The 19677-nt window shown below is 38.1% G+C and overlaps 1 protein-coding gene across 4 annotated transcripts in view; it reads left to right on the top strand.

The window, feature by feature from the left end:
• Positions 1 to 19677, top strand: part of Cblb (Cbl proto-oncogene B) — a 183770-nt gene that overhangs the window by 107993 nt on the left and 56100 nt on the right. For all 4 annotated transcript variants that reach the window (XM_041672999.1, XM_041672997.1, XM_041673000.1 and 1 more), the window contains exons 6-9: positions 2944 to 3065; positions 6677 to 6814; positions 9884 to 9971; positions 12893 to 13024. In XM_041672999.1, coding sequence (XP_041528933.1) covers positions 2944 to 3065; positions 6677 to 6814; positions 9884 to 9971; positions 12893 to 13024 — 480 coding nt within the window. The remainder of the gene's footprint in view (positions 1 to 2943; positions 3066 to 6676; positions 6815 to 9883; positions 9972 to 12892; positions 13025 to 19677) is intronic.

Raw genomic sequence — 19677 nt, 5'->3', positions numbered from 1 at the left:
TATTGTTTCAAAACGGTGAATTGTGGCAGTGGCTCACCAAATCTGATTAGCCCTCTAATTTCTGAGATTCTTCATTACCGCTGGTTTCTGCACTCACTATTTAAATACTTCAACCACGCTCAACCACATATAGCTTCAAATATGAGGAAATTGGTTTTATATTTTTTAATGACCTTTTAAAATTTTTATTGACCTTGATTTTTACATACAATTAAAGTTAAGTGATAATTTTTTAAAATTCACTGTTACCAAAACTTTTTAATATTTGTATTGCCTTTATAAAAATGTAAGTTTTTAAGTGCTTTAAGTGTATAAGCATCTGTTTTATTATAACTTGATGATGGTGGATCACTAGTAAATAATTCTTAGAGTCCTGTATTATTGGGGACTTAGAGTTTTCCATTCCATCTGAAAGTGGATGAGGTACTCTTGGGGTTTGTGGTCTGAAGTAAAGAAAGCAGCATGGCTGTTTAGGAAGCAATGAAGATAGGCCAAGTGATGATGGGGAGAAAGGTGCAGGAATGATAGGACTAGGAGACCTTTCCTTCCTCTCTTCTCATCCTTAAGTTCACAGGGAACTTAATAAATGCCAGGGAGTATGGGAAGGAAGTGACTGTGTTGTGTGGTCTTCCTCCACGTCCTCTTCTTTTCGACCTTTGTCCTCCTATTTTTCCTTTTTAGATCAGTGGGAGAGGCTGGGATAGTAAGGTATTAGAGTCATGCAATGTATACCTGAATCTTTCCCCCCTCTCCAAAGCTGCAACTAGGTTTCTGTCCCCATTTCCCTAATGCTGGAAAAGCCCGTGTCATTGAAATACAGAACACTACATTAGTGTGTCTGTGGGAGCATGGTGGTGGAATATGGAAGGAATATCCTAGTCATGGTGGAACATCTAGCAGTAATAGACTGGAGAAGCATCTAAGAGGAAGGAAGCCGTTAGTGATAGCGAGGTTTCCAGAGAGTTTCTGTGTTGGTTCATCTCTTGAATTCACTGCAGTATATTCTGTTGTCAATAGCCTCCCAGTAATTTTGTGAGGAAAAAGATCTCCTTCAATTCTAGACAAATGAGTTATAAAAATAATTAGTTAAAGAGGTATTTTCACCAAAATTTGTTTTGCTTTCTTTAATCAAGGGAAAGGGCGGGGTTCTGGCTGTGCTGGTTGGGTTGTACTCACATCAGCACAGACTCATCCTATCACGTAAATATTTCTGCAGTAAGCAGCTGGCCCTCTGGCTTAATATCTCTGGGAATGACTTTAGCCTTTAGTTTCATCTTGTTTTTTCGTTGTATTTTGATCTGTTAATTGGTTCTCATTAAAGTTTTGGATTAAAACAACATATTTCAAGAAATTGTGTGGACATTAATGGAAGCAGCGCCAGTATTTGTTTGCTATTCCCTTTTGCCTTGTCCTTCTCGGATGGTGGAGCTAAGCAATGCAATGAGAACCAAAATGTCTAGCACGGCAGTAATTTCTCCGTTGCCTTTTGACATGTGCTGATACTTTTTCCAGGGATTGTTTTATGCAATTTCAGTCAAGCCTTTAGAAGAAAATTAAAAACATGCCGTAGTTTTCAAGTGCAGAGCCGGCGTCTGTATTGCTAGAGTGCTCAGTCTGCCTTTCTAACCCAATTAGATGTGTCACTGCGATGAGGAAATTCTCTAAAGACGTTTCTTGTTAAGTCAAAAAGGCTAAAACGCTCTTCAGTACTAAATCATTCTTTCTTGTTATCCTCACTGCAAAGAACACCTGGTCCTTGCAGAATATTTCCTTATATATTTGAAACTTGCTTTACAATGAAGAGCAAGAACAAGTTTCAAAACAAATGAAAGCCCGAGCTCCCCTACAGTAATCAAGTCTCAGATGCCAGTTTCAGCAGCTTGAAGTTGGTGACTTGAAACACCTCTTTTTTTTTTTTTTTTTTTCCACATAGATGATTTGAGTGAAGAATCTGGCAGAACAGATGGAGTATGCTGCCAATTCTTTGGAATAAATGTAGCTTCGGTCTTGAAAGTATTGCAGGGATGATTCATCCACACCCTGCAGCAGGGTTGCCTGTTACTCACTGCCTTTTTTCTCGTGCCACGATACCTGGAGAGACACCTAATTAGATTAAGAGAGATTGATATGAAACACATGTTTTTGTGAAAAGTTTTCTTCTCTCTGAACCTTTTTTCAAACCATAAACCTTTGCCAGGTCCATAGCAGAGCTAGGATACAACAAGTGTGGGGGAAGGAGCCTGTTACCTTGGAAAGACCCGCCCCCTCTAAAGCAGCCCTGCACACATGTAATTATCTCAACTTGATTACTATGTATCTGATGGTGCTGGAGTGACTGTGATCCAGGCCTGAGCTGCACAGGAATGCTCCTAGGCCTTCCATGACTTGTGGTTGTTGTGTAACCTTTTCCACAACACTTAACATGGTCTCCTATTTTATGAGGTGTCTGAGCAAGGAGCAGCCATGCACAAAACAGATGGGGAAGATGAGGACTCTGTCAAGAGATAACAGCTCTAAGTAGGAGAGCCTAAAAGGGCCTCCTTGAGGAAGGGGTGGATATTCAGGTGGGGCTACAGGGAAGTCAAAGTGAAGCAGTGAGTACAGAAAGGCACCTGGGGATCAAAGCCTAAGACCAGTTGCTTTCATATTCCATTTGGTAGTGATCATAAATTCTCTGTTGGGGATATACTCTGTTACGAACACCTTGTTTTCCGTTTGTCCTCTCTATTCCTAAGAAACTTTTTTTTTTTGCTTAAACAATTTTCTGTAAAACAAAATAAGCTATTGCCTGTTTTTGCTGTTATTTATCAAAGATTGACCCAAGGCTCATACACCATATTTACTTAAAGATATAGAAAAGACTTTTCTTTCTCTAAGTGTGTGAAACAATGTCATTGGTGTGTATTTTTTGGGTAATCCCTTTCCATTTATTTATGTGTTTAGCCCTGGGGCTCTATTTTACGGAATTGGAATTTCTTAGCTGTGACACACCCGGGGTACATGGCATTTCTCACTTACGATGAAGTCAAAGCACGGCTGCAGAAGTACAGCGCCAAGCCTGGAAGGTAAGACTCTAGCAGTAATCCTCGGTGTTGTGCTTAAAGAGAAAGCTCCTTGCAGGTTTATTCTTATGAAAATTGGCCATAGCCTTAAAGGGTAAGGTGGCATGGGAAAGCTGGCAGATGAAAAGGGTACATTTTGATTGCGTCCTTAAAATGGTATATTGACTTTTAGCGTTGCTGTTAACTAGAAAGTGATGTTAATAAATTTAAGAATTATGTAATGCTTGCTTTTCCTTCTCAACATAGTGTGGGGTGTTTTCATATTAGTTGTGTTATGTACACAGTATTCCACTTTAAACTGATGTACATTGAACTGATTTAAACTGAATGAACATTCAAATATTGTGTTGAAGATAAAATCAAGTGCAATATTTTAGGACAATTTTGAATAGTTTCAGATAACTTTGATGATGAAATGTAGAATAGTGTATAAATACATATAAATATTTATTTATACAATAAGTACATAAAAGCATATGTTTGTTGTTCTATTTCAATTCAATCCCATACCCTTGTCAATTTAGCATGATCCACTTCTTTGTAGCTTCAAAGTTTTTGTTTTGCTTTTCAGATGACTAATATGAGTGACTGTTGGAGTCCTGGTGTCTAGTTAGTTCTTCTGGCATGGGTCAAGAAATCACCCCTCACTATGCCTAATAAAAGACTAGAAATCTTTCTTTCCCCTGCTCAGTGTATGTTCCTGTGTGTGGCATCTAGACATGTGCTAGGCACACAGTAAGCCTTTGGGCACTGACATCTAAACCACAGCAGGCAAAGTCCTAGGTACAATATCAGTGGCATTGGAGACTTTTTCTGGAAGATTTTAATTTTAATAACTATGTCACTGTACCATGAGGTTGTTCAATTTGTGGGAGAATTTTGTTTGTCTTTAGTTAAGTGTCCCTTTTCTACGAACATGGGCTTAAATTGACACAGAAGACTTGTGCTTGCTTGTCCTTTAATACAGTCGCCTTAAGTCAGAGCCAAGAAGTTTAGTTTCTTTTCTGGTAATGAAAATGCTCATGTTTTTGAACATTTAACATGGCTAACATGGCATCTTCAAAGGAACCAGTGGCACAGAAATAATTAGGTTCTATTGAAGCCCTCGCTGTAGGAAAGTAACTGTTCTGACCCAGAGTCATGGTCAGGTAATTTGTATATCACCCAACGTTTAGATGAATCATTTTGCTTCATTCAAGGTTCACTCCTCGTAATAATTCATAGATAGTAATTGTCGTATGTGGGGTGGGATGTGGATGCTTAAAATCTGTTTAGAAAAGCTCCATAAGAACAGATGATTACTTGCTTTGTGAAATGTCAATCTGACTACCCTTTCTCTAAGAAAGTATTTTTTTCTCTGGCTTCACAATACATGAAACATTGAAGTCCACTCCATGTAAATTTGAGAGCCTTTAGTAGTGCCTTACCTGGATCACAACCAATCAGACACTAGCTGCCTGCCTTGAAAGAGTATTTACCCAGCATGCGTAAGGTCCTGGGTGTGGTTCCCAGCACCCCTCCAAAGAACCAAGAATCGAAAGAATTAATATCTTCAATGACTTTTAGGCTCAAGAATGACTTTGAATCATGAGCCACCCTGTGAAAGCGAAACGGATTTATCTGATTGTGATAATCATGCCCTTTTGGAGAGCCAGGTGCTAAAGCAGAAAGTGCGTGTTTACTTCTTTTTAAGGGAGGGAGCACTAGCTACCCACAGGAGGCTCAGCAGCAATTGAAACTGGGGAACAAACAGAATGGAAGCAAAAATTTCCTACGAGGACTAAATTGTTCTCAATAGCCATGTGTGGCTCTCATAAGTTGTTAGTAACAGCACACTTTCTATGGAGGGCTTGAGCATCCTCTGTAATGACTGATATCAGGAACACCACCCAAAGACAGTGCAGAGAAAAAGAAAATATGTTTAGTAACACTGGACAAATTTACAAATATGCAAGACACATAGATAAGTAATTACTTATAAAACATTAACCATCCAATTTTGCAATTGTATGCTATAATTTAATATCAAATTCTACATATTTTCTCAAATACATAGTGCCCACAATCTCTGAGATTTCTATTTTTTATTCTTTATTTGGAAACATTATATAAATTTTTGAGTAATATATTTTGGAAAGATTTATTTAGTGAATGTATATATATATATATATATATATATATATGGACCATGTGTATGCAGGTAATCCTAGAGGCCAGAGAGGGCACCATATATGCTGGGACTGGAGTTACAGGTTGTATAAAACCATTTTGTGTGTGTGCTGAAAAAGAAACCCAAGTCCTTTGCAAGAAGGACATTTACTAATCTCCTTGACGTTTGAGTTACTTCTCTTGACACTTTTGGAAGATCACTTATATTTATTTCTTAATGTAACAAGTGATCTTCCAAATGATAATTACCGAATATTATTTGAAACAGTTTTCCTAATGTAACCATTAGTCTGAAATGACTAGAAATATTTTTCTGATTCTGATTAATAATATCACTAATTTAAAGGCCAATAGTCTATAATTAGGGTCTCTTAGGGGAATCTGTTGAGACTAATTGGAAAGTATCCTTTTTGACAGCTCTTTCCACAATCCCTCCTTTCTTTAAAGCCTGGTTTTCTTGGTAAATGAACTGCCAGTCTTCCACTAAGCATAGGAGGTTACTAAATCAAGTGACAAACCATCCTGTGTGCTAGAATATAGCTCCTGAAGATTTTTAGTGCACTCTATTTATCAAATACTAAAACATGAGAAACTTTTCTTACTTCCCCCTTATGGTTATGCATTCATGTAACAACTTAATATCCAGTGGGCTTTAGATAACTTATTTTGTCCTGATTAATGGACTGCCTGCACAATCCAGCTACTAACATCATGATTGCAAGATTGAGTGGCATACACTCCTATAAAGAGGGATAATGTACTGAGATGAATAAGTGAATGGTGATGAATTTAAAGCCATGTCAGTATTTTCTTTTATTGGGAATTAATGTAGGAGATTTATCACTCATTGAATGACCAGTGTATAAATCACGTTGGCTGCCTATGGAAAAATTATTTGATTGGCAGGTTGGTTAGCAGATATAAATTTATCAAATTTGTCATTGATACAGTTCAGCCCTTTTGAGATTTGTTTAAAGATGAATTATGAAATGCTTGCAAGAAAACATTAAATAGGTCTGTGAACAAATTTTAATGCCTAAATGGTAAAGAAATATATTGAAATCCTGGTTCAGTTTCTGTGGTTGATAAATTAATTATTTAGCTCTTTGCTTCCTTTTCTCCATTGATGATTTATGTCGCAGCTGCATCATAGCAGCCACATTCCCACACATCCCTAAGGATGGGGGTAATAAATCTCCTGATAGTTTCCAGCCTCATTTATTTCCAATAGAGCTCTAGAGATACTTAAATGAACAAGAATTATTATCAGTGTTTCTTTCACAGATTGATACCAGCAAGGCCCAATGGAGTTAGATTGGGGGAAAGGATAGAAATTTCTGTCAGGAATTCTAAATGATTCTGCTCAAGACAACAGATTAACACAAGGTTTGGTTGTTGCCATGCCTTTGGAGTGTGAGTGAAGATATCTTTATTGTGTTTTGTAGCTACATTTTCCGGTTAAGCTGCACTCGGCTGGGACAGTGGGCCATTGGCTATGTGACTGGGGACGGCAATATCCTGCAGACCATACCTCATAACAAGCCCTTATTCCAAGCCCTGATTGACGGTAGCAGGGAAGGCTTGTAAGTATGAGAGACTTTGTTCAACGTGTTCTGCCTAGGCATGGAGCAGAGAGTGAGGCTAATGATCTCGTAGTTTGTGGTTAACCTCAAGCCTAAGGCATAGATGTCCTTTCATTTTTGCTACTCATGCCTGGGCTGTCATTTTATGGCACCCTAATTATATAGAGTAGACACATTTCACCATTAAAAAACATGCTGAAACATAAAGGAACTTTTAACATATGTGTATACTATTAATATAGTAATATATACATATATTACTAGCTTAGAGTAATTCATTGCTATTATTTCACATAAAACAAAATTGAATGTTGCATTTTGTTCTGAGTACTTGATTTTTTTCCTCCTTTTTAATCTTCTACCTGTTCACTTGCATGTCTTTTTATTCACCTTAATAATGAATCCAAATTTCAGAGTTATACGTCAATGCTAAACTCAGTTCTTGCCAAGTTGTTGCTTATTAAACTTTTACTATAACTAAGTTTTCCTCCTTGAATGTCTCCAGCCCAAAAGTTTGGCTAACTGGTCGGTACCTTCGATTCCTGTGAGTTTCAGTCACCTCCTGTTGTCTTTGGCCTCCTGCATTCTCAATGTCTCTCCCTCCACTCCACCCCGTTCGTTCGCTCTTCCCCCTGTTCAGCAACACAGGTTCATATGAGCCTGCTTGCAGGAAGGGGAAAGGCTGTGTTGAAGCCTGGCAGGAGATAGTGGAGAGCAAATGATTGAGATGCCTCCTTTTCTACAGCAATCACTAAACAGCAGAAATGAGCAGGGTGGAGAAAGGAAGGAAGAAGACCGTTTTCAAACATTGAAGCAAGAAGTAGATGTTAACTATGTGAAGAGAATCAGTTCTTCCATTGCTGTTTGATTGTTTTCTGTTTGGCTATTGGACCTGGTCCTCATGAGATTTTCATCCTGTCCTTTAAACTCACTCTGCAGCCCAAGCTGGCCTTTAACTCTCCATCCACCTGCCTCAGTCTCTGGAGTGCTTCAAGTACAAGAATCCAAACATGCTTCCTCCTGCCCCTTAAAGAATGTGTTACTGTTATTTTTAAGGACACACAGATTTAAGAAAGCAGTTATATGGGAAATGTATGCCAGGTTGTGGTATCATAGGTGCATTTCTCTGTTTATCTTCAGATAGCATGTATTTGCTGTTTATTGTTTGACTTCTATTATATTAAAGATTTCTATGTGAACCTCTTGGTTCTCCATGATAGAGACTTTTTCACACTTACAAGGAAGGTATAAGTTGGCAAAACTATGCATAGATCAGTGTGAGTGGTTTTTGTTTTTGTTTCGTTTATTTGTTATTGGTTTTTGATTTTCTTTGTTTGTATTTTATGCCTTTTAATTTTTTTCAAAAGCCAAGCAAAAAGAAATGAGTAAGGAACAACTAGGAATATTTCCTGAAGAATAACAAACCCTCTAAACTCCTAAGCAAATTAACTTTTAATATGTATACACATACACACACTCATACACACTCAGACATATTGTTAAACCAATGGGCTTGTTGAATCTAACTCCCACAGTCGATTAGGACAAAGTAAAAATACTATTGATTTGGGAGAATTTTCTTGAACCAAAGGATGGCATCTGGTCGGGTGTTTTTTTCTTTCAGTTGAACCCATACTGTGTGACATAGAGGGCAGATGTATGTTGATAATAGGCCAAGATGCCATTTTTCCTGGCTGACATGGTTGGTAGTTTATGGGGCATTCCAAATGTGCTGAGAACCAAAACACTGAGGTTTAAGTAGAATCTTGTAAGCTTTCTCTGGATCTTCATTTTCATGTCTAATTTTCCAAGTTGGACTTCTTCTAGAATTTGTATGTAGTTTGATGATTTCAGTATTTCGTAACAATACTTTTAATAGCCATTTCGTGATATAAAAAGAAGGTACCCACTTTTGCTTATTTTACTAGTTTAATATTTATAAGGTTTAGCTGTCCGTGGTAACCTTAAGTTTGTATAGTGGTCAGATGAATCCATTCCCTTTCCTTCCTAAGTCAAAGGAAGCTCCACCTGATCTGCCTGGGACTGTGTGAGAATATTCAGTCACACAGTTCTAGTTGTCCGAGAATTCTAGCTGTTCTATATTCCTAGTGTCTGTCCAGCATAGCTTTCCAGTGTCATGTACGCTAATATTTCTAGATATTTCACTTGAAGAGGAATGCTTTTATTATGTTATCAAAAATATTTTTCAGACTTTTTTTTATTAAAATAGTCACTACTATCTTTAAATTTTTATTAAGCTCTATAATACAGAAAATGTTCAACAGAACTAATCATGGAATTTATTCACTTTTATTGGGCTAATTATACCAGCAATAATATTACAGTCATATTTTACTAAAAATTACGTTTAATGTCAATAAATTTGATTTTCAGTATATTTTCAAATAACGATTAAGCACGGTTTTGAACATTGCAAGAAGATTTCTTATTTTAACTTTAGCTCAAAATTCTAGTCTGAGAAGAATACCTTGTATGTGAATGTCTCTGTGTGTGATTTTACTGAACTCAGTTAAATATGGGATTATGGAATTCTCTGGGTTTTATAACATGCATGCTTTACAATGTGCACATCTGGGCACTGGTGTCCATATAGCAGAAGCGGAAAGATTTGGAGAGATAAACGAAGAAACTGTGGAAAAGACCACAAAGGAAGAGCTTAACTGCTTAGGACATAGTTAGGACTTCATTCTGTTTTTTTTCTCTTCATGTGATTTTTAACATGACATTACTATGATACATTTGATACTTCCAGGAAAGTAAATAATAGTCTGTAGATAGAAATATATTTGAGTAGTTTTAGAATGGGATATAGATTACCACTGAATAGTTTTTTAACTTTATGAGAAATACATACTAATAGACTTTGATTGAAAATGATTATATATTGGACTAGTTTATATTATGTATTTCATATGCTTGAACAGTGCAAGAATATGTTGTTGATTCACAAAAACATAAAAACATGAGTCTAAATGTAGAAGAACCTGATTAGACTTATTGCTATAAAACCTTATATATTTAAAATGATAAAATTTTGTTTAAATTCAGTTATCTTTATCCTGATGGACGAAGTTATAACCCTGATTTAACCGGATTATGCGAACCTACACCTCATGATCATATAAAAGTGACACAGGTAAGAATATTTTTGAAAATATAATTAATACATATCTCTATTACCTCTGAAATATATGTGAACTTCTACCTACTTGTGTTCAAAAGCACACTTAAATATTTCAAACGATAATGTCAGAATTCTGAGAGTTCAAAGAAATTTTATGATGTATGTTAGATGAAACTTTTTGTTGTTAATGGTAATACTTACAGTCTTATTGGTTCCTATCTAGAAATTGATAAGTCAGATGTGGCTGCAAAGATGTAAGGAGAAAACCTTAATTAAAACAAAAAGGGTAAGAAATGATGAGTTTTGTGTTAAGGTTTTTAAAGCTAAATGAGTACTGAGGAACACTTAAAATTGTAATACGGTTTTATAAATCTACTTTGACAGTCTTATGAACTCTGAGTGAGAACTTGGAAAACTCCTTATGTACTTTGCAGTGAAGACAAAAATCTAAATGAAAACATCTTTTGGCAATAAACACCATGTGTTACCACTTTGCTGTGCACTGGAGGATCTGCCCACCAGGGTGTTCTCTGTGCCGCTTCCCACAAAGCAACAGATCACAAAACCTTAAAATGTTGATTAGTGGATGAACTCACCCATAGCTGCTCACAATGGCTGTGTGCAGTGAACAGCAGGAGGGCAGGAGCCCTGCATGTTCTCTGAACTTCTACCCTATACAAATCTCAGTTGATTCAGAACTTAAGTGTATAATGTTTCACCTCTAAAACCTTTATTGTATAAGTCCACTTTTTAAAAACAAGCCACTATATAGAAATATGAGTGTGCATTCCCAAAGTTGTCAAACTAGAAACATGACTGGTTAACTTAGCAATTATTGAGGTGTTGAAGAGAGCATGAAGGGGGACTTTAACATGGTCTTTCTGAAGACTCAGAAAAATTTTAATAATATTTTTAATATAAAATATTTTATAATCTTTTATAATTTAAATATGTTCATACTTTGGTAAGCAGTAAAGGCTAAAAACTGTTTATTGGTTTCAGTACTCTTGCTATGCTAAAGTGGAATACCCATTGTGTACATGTACTCTCGTGGAAGGCATTTAGAATTTAATATATGACTATCATTCTCAGCTTTGTATAGCAGTTTGAGAGTATATTTCCTAATATGTATAATGGGATGCTAATGACAAATTGTTCTTTCTGAGTCCATGTTTTAAAAATAATGTAGGGGCTGAGAATGTACCTTAGTTGACAAAACACCTTTCTTATTTTGAACCCCAACACTACAAAAAAAATCAATGAAGCTATCCATAAATTTTCAAGAATAGCATGATCCCTTTAGTTTCACATAAAATATCATTGTACCGCAATAAATTCGTTACCTGTGACTTGAGCATTTTATAATTACGGCCTGACTTGGACAGTCATAGATGACCTCAGCGCTTTTCCAGTAGTGCAGGGTTCTCAGCCATTTATAATTTATTTTGGATTGCTTTGGTAATGATTCTTTTCCACTTTGTTTCATCTTCTTGCTCTTGCCTTTATTTTACTAAGTCTCATGTGCCTGACAAATACTATAACGGATGAGATTTGTATGTATCTGTGCATGTGCTTGTATGTGTGTGAAGTCTGTGCACACACTGAACATTGCAGTGTTGTTAGTAGTCACAGAATAAGCATTGCCATTTATTTCGTCTACTCATGCATATTTCATGGGCATTCACTTCACTAAAATGTGACATAACTTTTTACAAACTTTTTCCTTTCTTTGCCACTCTTATAAACAGCACTTGAAGATAACTTTCTTTTTTTTTTTTGCATTCACTAGCCTGTCTTTTCTTTATCCAGCAGAAATTGTCAGTACTTATTCATTGAGGCTCCTCTTCCAAACATCTAAGCTCGTCTCAGCCAGTTTTAATTGTGAATATAGATACTTACCATTTACTTTGGATTTGGAGATTTACTCTTGAACTTGAGGAAAAGAACTGAGTCTCACTGTGGCTCAAGCTTGTTTCTCTTTCCTACATGCTATCCTCATTCTTGTTGGCTACAGAAAGCGTGGCCACGCGACAAATAAACATCGCTTACCTTTCATCTTAAGATGTCTAAGAAATAAAATGTAATGTCCGACAACACTTTTTCAGCTTGGCCTTGAAGTGAAATGAGTGTATGACAGTTACAACAAACAAGCGAAAAGGACCAAGTCATTTTTATTGCCATTCTAAAACTGTAGATGTTGTCTTTAGAATCCCTGTGGCTGTTGAAACAACTTTGTTCTTAATGTAATGGAATAAAACATTAAATAACCGATAAGACAATGGGGATGTTCTATTGGGATCTCACCAAGGCCAGCTGGCCTAGGTCTGAAAAAGCATGGGATAAATCCGGACTAGCTGAACATAGCGGACAATGAGGAATACTGAGAATTCAAGAACAATTGCAGTGGGTTTTTGATCCTACTGCACGTACTGACTTTGTGGGAGCCTAGGCAGTTTGGATGCTCACCTTACGAGACCTGGATAGAGGTGGGCAGTCCTTGGGCTTCCCACAGGTCAGGGAACCCTGATTGCTCTTCGAGCAGATGAGGGAGGGGGACTATATCGGGGGAGGGGGAGGGAAATTGGAAGCGGTTGCGGGGACGAGGCAGAAATCCTTAATAAATAAATAAATTAAAATAAAAAAAACATATATTACCAATAAAAAAAACATTAAACAAAAAAAAACAACATTAAATAACCGAAAGTGTGGGTATGAGTGTATGTATATAAAATTAATGCCAAGATCTCAAATGTTTTAAAAATTGATGTTTTAGACCAAATTATGAATATCAACTTAAAATGTGTCCTTAAAAGGTAGCCTAATTCTGACAAATTCAAGTGTGGGGAACTGAAGTCATTGTAATTGAGGAAATTCGATCTTAATACTTCATGCTTGAAAACCGTTAACATCGGCCTCTTTTCCCTATATTCCAGGAACAATATGAACTGTATTGTGAAATGGGCTCCACTTTCCAGCTCTGTAAGATCTGCGCAGAGAATGACAAAGACGTCAAGATTGAGCCTTGTGGACATCTGATGTGCACCTCGTGCCTTACTGCGTGGCAGGTACCGTGCAGTGACAATGTCCCTTCTCTGTCACCCCGCTCACACTTCCCCTTAGGAACCTACGGCTTAAGGATTCAGGAAGTAATACTCAGAACTGTTTTATTTAAAATAGTATACATATGTGTATATATGAATTGATAATTTTGCTGCATTTTGTATTTCTTCACTTATGTAACTTAAGTTTCTGTTGGTTGTAAGTGGTTTCGCTTCTGTTATACAGTTAATTTCACGATGACACAAATGTTAACTTACCAAATGAGTCCATTTAGTCTTCCTCAGATTGTGCTCTTGGAAAGACTTTGGAGCACAGTAAGTTACAGGAGATAAGTCTTGTGCTATTGCTGTCAGTCAGATCTCTTTTCTCTCGAGATACAGCGCATGACTCTTGTGTCCGTGATAGCTGCTTTGAGAGACCAAAACTGGGCAGTCTGAGAACCATGTCCCCAGAGCAGCTTCTAACCAAACAGGCTATTTCCAATTTTGAGAAACTTACAAAGAGTAACTTATTTTCGGCAGTCAATACAAAATGATTTGATGTTTTAGAATAAGGCCATGAGAAAGCTGTTTTTCCCTGATGACTCTTTTGTAGATCTTTAACTGTTGCAAAATTTGGGGATTTAAAATGGGTCTTTTAACTGAGTTCCAGTTTTAACTATTTGAGAGATTGTTTTGATCAGGTCATCTTGCAGTTTGCTATTTAACATAGCCCTGTTAAAAAGAGCAGTATGTTGATATAATTTGGAAAGAAAAAAATTTTAATTTTTAAACCTTGGCCTTCTCTCTTTGGCCTTCTCTTTCCAACCTTGAACTTCTGATGTAAGGGAAGATGGGTTAGGGGGTTCATGAAACAACACAAGCTGCCTCAGAGGGCAATGGCACTGACTGAACTTATGGATTGGTGACAAAATATAATACCTTTCACAATTTCATAGTTTTAAAAGGGACCTGCTCTCCCTGAAGAGACTTTGAAAATAGGAAAGAAAAAGAGGAAGAACGAGAGATAAAATATAGTTGATTTAGGTTTTCGTAGCCCTCTGTGAGCTCATGGGCATCATTGTCACCTCAGGAAATTTGTACAGCATCTCCATGCCTGTCTCCCCCAGCATGCTTTTGAGTTATATATTGCTTTAAGTTGTCTCGATATCCTTGCCCTTATTTCCTGCATCCTATTCATTTTGATGATCAATCCGCACAGCACAGGGAGTTGCTGGCAGAAGGAAGAGACTTGATGTAGCATCAGCAAGAATCAATTCCAAGCAGATGGGCACTTGGTGGCTATTTATGTAGCTACACTCACTCTGTGCACTTAGCAGTGATCACTTGTGATGTGCTGAAGGAAGTCAGGTCCATCCAACTGCACCTTAACCTTTGCAGATGAACTGGTCCAAAGTGCTATTGACCTTTCAGACGGGATGCCTGTGAAGGAGGGTTTAGAACTTTCTACCTGTGACCCACTCAGGATCGTGAGATGAGTACTGAACCAAGAAGAGGCCAGGTTGTGTTCCTTCCTGTTCTGTAATGACTTAAGCGCTCAGTCTAGTAATAATGCCTCTGTTGTGTTCCTGAAAGACAATAAAAGCGTTATTTACTTATCTTTAAATGGAATGTATAAATTTAGGCTAGTGCACACTGGGCCCTCCCTCTCTGCCTCAGTTAGGGCTGTGCGTTCCAGCTGGTTTTCTTTGCGCTCCAGTCTTGAAATGTGTGGTACAGCCAGTTATGCATGATGGGGATTTATGTGTTTGACCTGTGCTCGCTATGAGGAAGGAAGGTGGGTAGGTGGGTGAAGCGATTGCTTAATGCACTTCACAAGTGCCAGTTACATTGTAACCCAAGGTGAGTTTTGGAAAGTATGCCTGATTGTAACAGGAGAAACTGTGTTTATTCTATAGACTTTGTACAGGACAGCTGATAGTTATTTTTTTAGTCTGTTGTATAAAAGAGCATGTGATTCTCTCCAGCTTCTTCTATATTGTTACTGCTATGCCCCTTGCATCACCATGATTTTTGTGTATACTATGGAACATTCTTCAAAGGGTGTATGTACTTCCTCTTTCTTGCTGAAAGTCAGTTCCCAGATGCCTTGCATATGTTTTTATATTGATATTAGTGACCGTATGTCGATAGGTCCAGCAGTACTTATAAGTTACTAGCCTATGCTGCTTCTCCTTTTAATGCTTGCGTATTTCTCCGTTTTGCATTTAGAAATTGAGGAAGTGCACACATGACCAAGCCCTGCAAACAGAATTGGGGAAATTAGTAGAAGATACATGAGAAAGTAATTCTAAATTAGTAGCTTATTAAGTAAAGTTTTAAAAAATAACTATTTCCAACTTGTTTGTGAAAATTATATGAGTCCCATTAAATGACACACTGCCAGGCGGTGGTGCACACAGCTGTAATCCCAGCACTCGGGAGGCAGAGACAGGCGGATCTCTGTGAGTTCCAGGCCAGCCTGGTCTACAAGAGATAGTTCCAGGACAGGCTCCAAAGCTACAGAGAAACCAAGCTTCAAAAAAAAAAAAAAGGAAAATAATTCAACTTACACCATCAGTGAGTACTGTTACCCTGTACTGGCTGCTGGATTTTGCATATAGACTAAGGAAAAATGGGCACCATTTTTATTTCAGTATTAATTTGAAATGTCACAAAAATATGTTTCAGTAAGTATTCTGCTTTAATTTGTATGACTGTCTGTCTATAGCTTTCCCCAGTTATATTGTAAACGTTTCCAGTTATGCACATATACCATCTAGAACATGGGTTGTTGATGTTTGAATCCTACACATAGGTACTGTGTTGTTTTCACTTAGATGCTGTGAAGGAAAGCAGGAGGGCATAAGACTGCTCTAACTGGACAGTGTTGTAGGTCATCTGCAGAAAGCCTCCTGGAGCGCCTGTTCTGAACAGTTCTTCCCAAGAAGATGCTGATCCTACAGAGACCTTTGCCCGCTTTCCCTCTGAGAATGAGATTTAAAACTTGTAGCCTTGGATCCATGTGCAGTAGCCTGTGAACCTCATTATTCCCTCTGCTGCTGGCACAGACAGCCCCGAGACCTGGCTTCTCCTTACCACGTTCTCACAAGAATTATGTGCCACCCTTTCCCTTGTTCTTAAGTAGCTTGTCATTAGGACAAGGCTTAAATTCCTAAAGTGATAGTCTAGAATTCCTGTGTCCTGGGGGTTTAGAACATTCCTTTGTTCTGTAATGTATTGTCAAACCTGGGATCTAAAGGCACAGATTTAGTGGGAGATTTCTGAGTGTTGGAGCTCTTTGCTGAAGGGCACGTTGTGACAGATAAAAGTAAAAGTCTTTTTACTTTGCTTGTGTTCCAAAGTGATATAGTATAGAATCTTTTTTTTTTTCTCTTTTTCCTTTAAAGCTCTTGGTTTTATTTCATGGGATTGTCCACTTTTACTGTCAGAGAAAAAGTTAAGTTTTTAAGGTAAATCATGAACAGCTAAAACCTATTGTGTGGTTACCCAATAATAATATAATAATACTCTTTGATCGAAGCAAACCTGGACACTTGAGCATTCATTCCCAATTTTTCTTCTTCCTCTTCCTCTTCTTCTTCTCCTCCTCCTCCTCCTTTTCTTCCTCCTCCTCCTCCTCCTTTTTCCTCCTCCTCTTTTTTCTCCTCTTCCTCCTTCACTAGCTCTTGAGCAGCTGATGTCTCTATGCCAACTTCAGAGCTGAAAGAAAGTTCAGTCCTAGTTTCTACTTTAAAGTTGCTCCTGAGAATTTTGTACATGAGATTGCTGCTAATAAGGACGTGAAACAAACGTCTGCTTTTCCTGCAATTTCAGTTAGCATCGCAGTTTCCTCCTACTTTACAGTTCTTTGCTTGGCTGTGCTGATATGAAAATGGTTTGAGAGAAATGCCTGCCTGCCAAGAACTTAGGATGGATCAGTCAGCGTCCTGCAGGCAACACTGAACGTGAACAGTAAATCCTAATATGTTCAAGAAAGTGTGTTTTTTAGCTAAAATTGTCTTTCATTCCATGCCCTGCTTTGGTTTAATTGAAATTCATTAGAGACTTAAATTTGATATAATTAGCAGCAAACCGAAGGAAGGCACAGTAGTGGTGGCTGGTATGACTGTCAGTGGTTGCTCTTTGATTGCCATTATTATGGCCTATTCGTCATGCCCCCAAAGACGTGTCAGATGTGTGTTTTTCTATTTTCATTTTCTGAAACATCTGTGTTATGTAATAAATTGAATAACCATGGATGAGTTTGCCCAGAATACCAAAGAAGTTAAACAATCAGCTCTCCAGGGCCTTTGGAGCAGCAGGACCTTGGGTGCGGCCTCCTGCCGCGGTCAGTAGGGCTTGCAAACGCCCCTCTCACTTTCCATGTCAGTAATATCCTAAGGAAACGTTTATCCTCACGGTCCTGAGGGGCACATCTCCCTGTGTGCACAGTCTACAAAACACCCGCAATGCAGCTGGTCCCCGCATAGAGTGCAAAGTAAAGAATTGTGCTGCTGTTTTTACAGAAGCTGTTAAGTGGTTTCTGATTTTATCTCTCCCAAATAAAAATGACTATCTCTGTCAATTTTAGGCAGTTGTATTTTAAATTGCTGACAAAAAAAATTCCTGTGTTTTTCCCCCCCTCTATTTCTCCTCAGACAGTTTTGAAGGAAAGACTTTGATACCAAAATGGTAATTAAGAAAACTGTGAATGCATACAAAGCTATGAGTGTGGCTTTAATTCCATGTGGTTAAAGAGAACATTGGAGGGAGAGTTGAGAATTGAGTTCACTGCTTATATCTTAATTAAGAAATGGATATTATCTGACCTTTTTAAAAAACAATATTCAAATTTCTACCTTTACTGATTTTTTTAACAAAAAGGGAAGGAAGGAAGGAAGGAAGGAAGGAAGGAAGGGAAAAATTGCCTTTAAGAGCGTTTAAATGGCTACTTCAAACTTTCGCTTCTGTTGGTTCTTTTCTCGAGTGAGTCTGGTTGTGGTAGAGTGAAGAGGCCTTCTCTTTCCCGGAGCAGGACTGAAGGAGCTGCACACGAGAAATGACCAGAATGCATGAGTGGAGTAGGCATGGCTGGGCCTGCACAGGCCTGGGAGAGGGGACAGGAGAGCAGAGGACCCTCTAAGGAGTTGTACCTCTGCTCTCGCCTTCCTCGTGCCTGCTGAGGACACCAGTCTAGCTGGCCAGAGAGCTTCCCGGCCAGTCGTCTTAGCTCCACCTCCCATTTTGTCACAGAGTGCCGGGATTACATCTGTGCCAGTTGTCTGATCAAACGGTGTCTGTTTCAACCCTGCAGACTTGACAGAAAGTGCCTTTATCTGCTGAATTTTGCACACACTCCAGGGACAATAAAAATCTTTAAAATAAAAAGAGGATGCTTGAGTCTGATCTACCAACTAAATGATGGACCTCCTACTAGGTATCTGAATCACAACAGAAATGGACACTTGGGAAACATTAGTTGTCGACTCCAACACTCTGATGAGAACCGTTCTTTTTTAAGATTTCCTTTTGTGTTATGTGTGTAAATGCTCTGCCTGCCTGCACATCTGTCTACCACAGCTGTGACTGCTGCCCTGGAGGCTAGAAAAGGACACTGGATCACCAAGAACTAAAGTTACAGCCAGGTGTGAGCCACCATGTGAGTGTTAGAAACTGAGGCCTGGTTCTCTGCAAGAGCAACGAGTGCTCTTAACCTTAGCGCCATCGCGTGAGCCTTTCTAGTGTTGGTTGTTTGAAAGTTGGTAGCGTTGAGTAAAATGTCTGCTGATCATCAACTCTGGGGCCATGGGAAGGATGCTCTAGTCAATGGTTCTCAACTTCCCTAGGTTCATAGCCCTTTAATACAGTTTCTCATGTTGCGGTGACCTCCAAGCATAAAATTATTTTCATTGCTACTTCATAACTATACTTTTGCTACTATTATTAATTATAATTTAAATGTGATATGTAGGCCATCTGCTGTGTGATCCCCAAAGGGGTTGTGACCCATAGGTTGAGAACCACTATTCTAGATTTAAGCAGCAGGTTTTAGGATGAAAAGCACTTTCTGTCATGCCATGGATTGTAGAGACGAGCTATCCATCATCCTGTGAAGAAACCGTATATTTGAACAGGATATCTGTTGACTATCATAGCTTCTCTTATTTTGAAACTTACAGTTTGAGCATAACAATTTAACAAAAATGTTTTCATCAATAAATGACCAGAAACGCATACAATTGGTTCATCACTATATTGTAATAAATCTTAGGATGGAAAGATTACGCTGCTGAGACGGGCCTCCTTGCCTTGATTCTCTGCATAGTCTTGGTTAACTACGTGTGGCTTTCATCAGACTATGAAAACCCTTAATTTTCTTTCTGGGGAAATTAGAATGGAGACTTTGACTGTATGGGAGAAGAAATGAGATAATATCATCTAAATGGATTTATAACAGTGCTTCAGAAACTATCATTTAACAGACATTCTGTTGGGGGACTTCACCCACCTCCCTTATTTCTATTTGTGGTTGTGCAGCAATGATTCTGCATTGGTATTAAAATCATGTTCATTTCTGGTAAAGATGGGACTTTCTCCAGAATTAAGTTCTCTTTCAGATGCTGCTATGTTCCCTCAGTCCTCCTAGCGCTTAGTTTTGAAGGTATTTTTATTTGCAA

Source organism: Microtus oregoni, unplaced genomic scaffold (assembly GCF_018167655.1).
Source record: "Microtus oregoni isolate MIOR12 unplaced genomic scaffold, Mior012 000023F_ref0000262, whole genome shotgun sequence".
NCBI lineage: Eukaryota > Metazoa > Chordata > Mammalia > Rodentia > Cricetidae > Microtus > Microtus oregoni.
The sequence above is the reverse complement of the archived record's forward strand: the minus strand, read 5'-3'. Positions and strand labels throughout refer to the sequence as shown.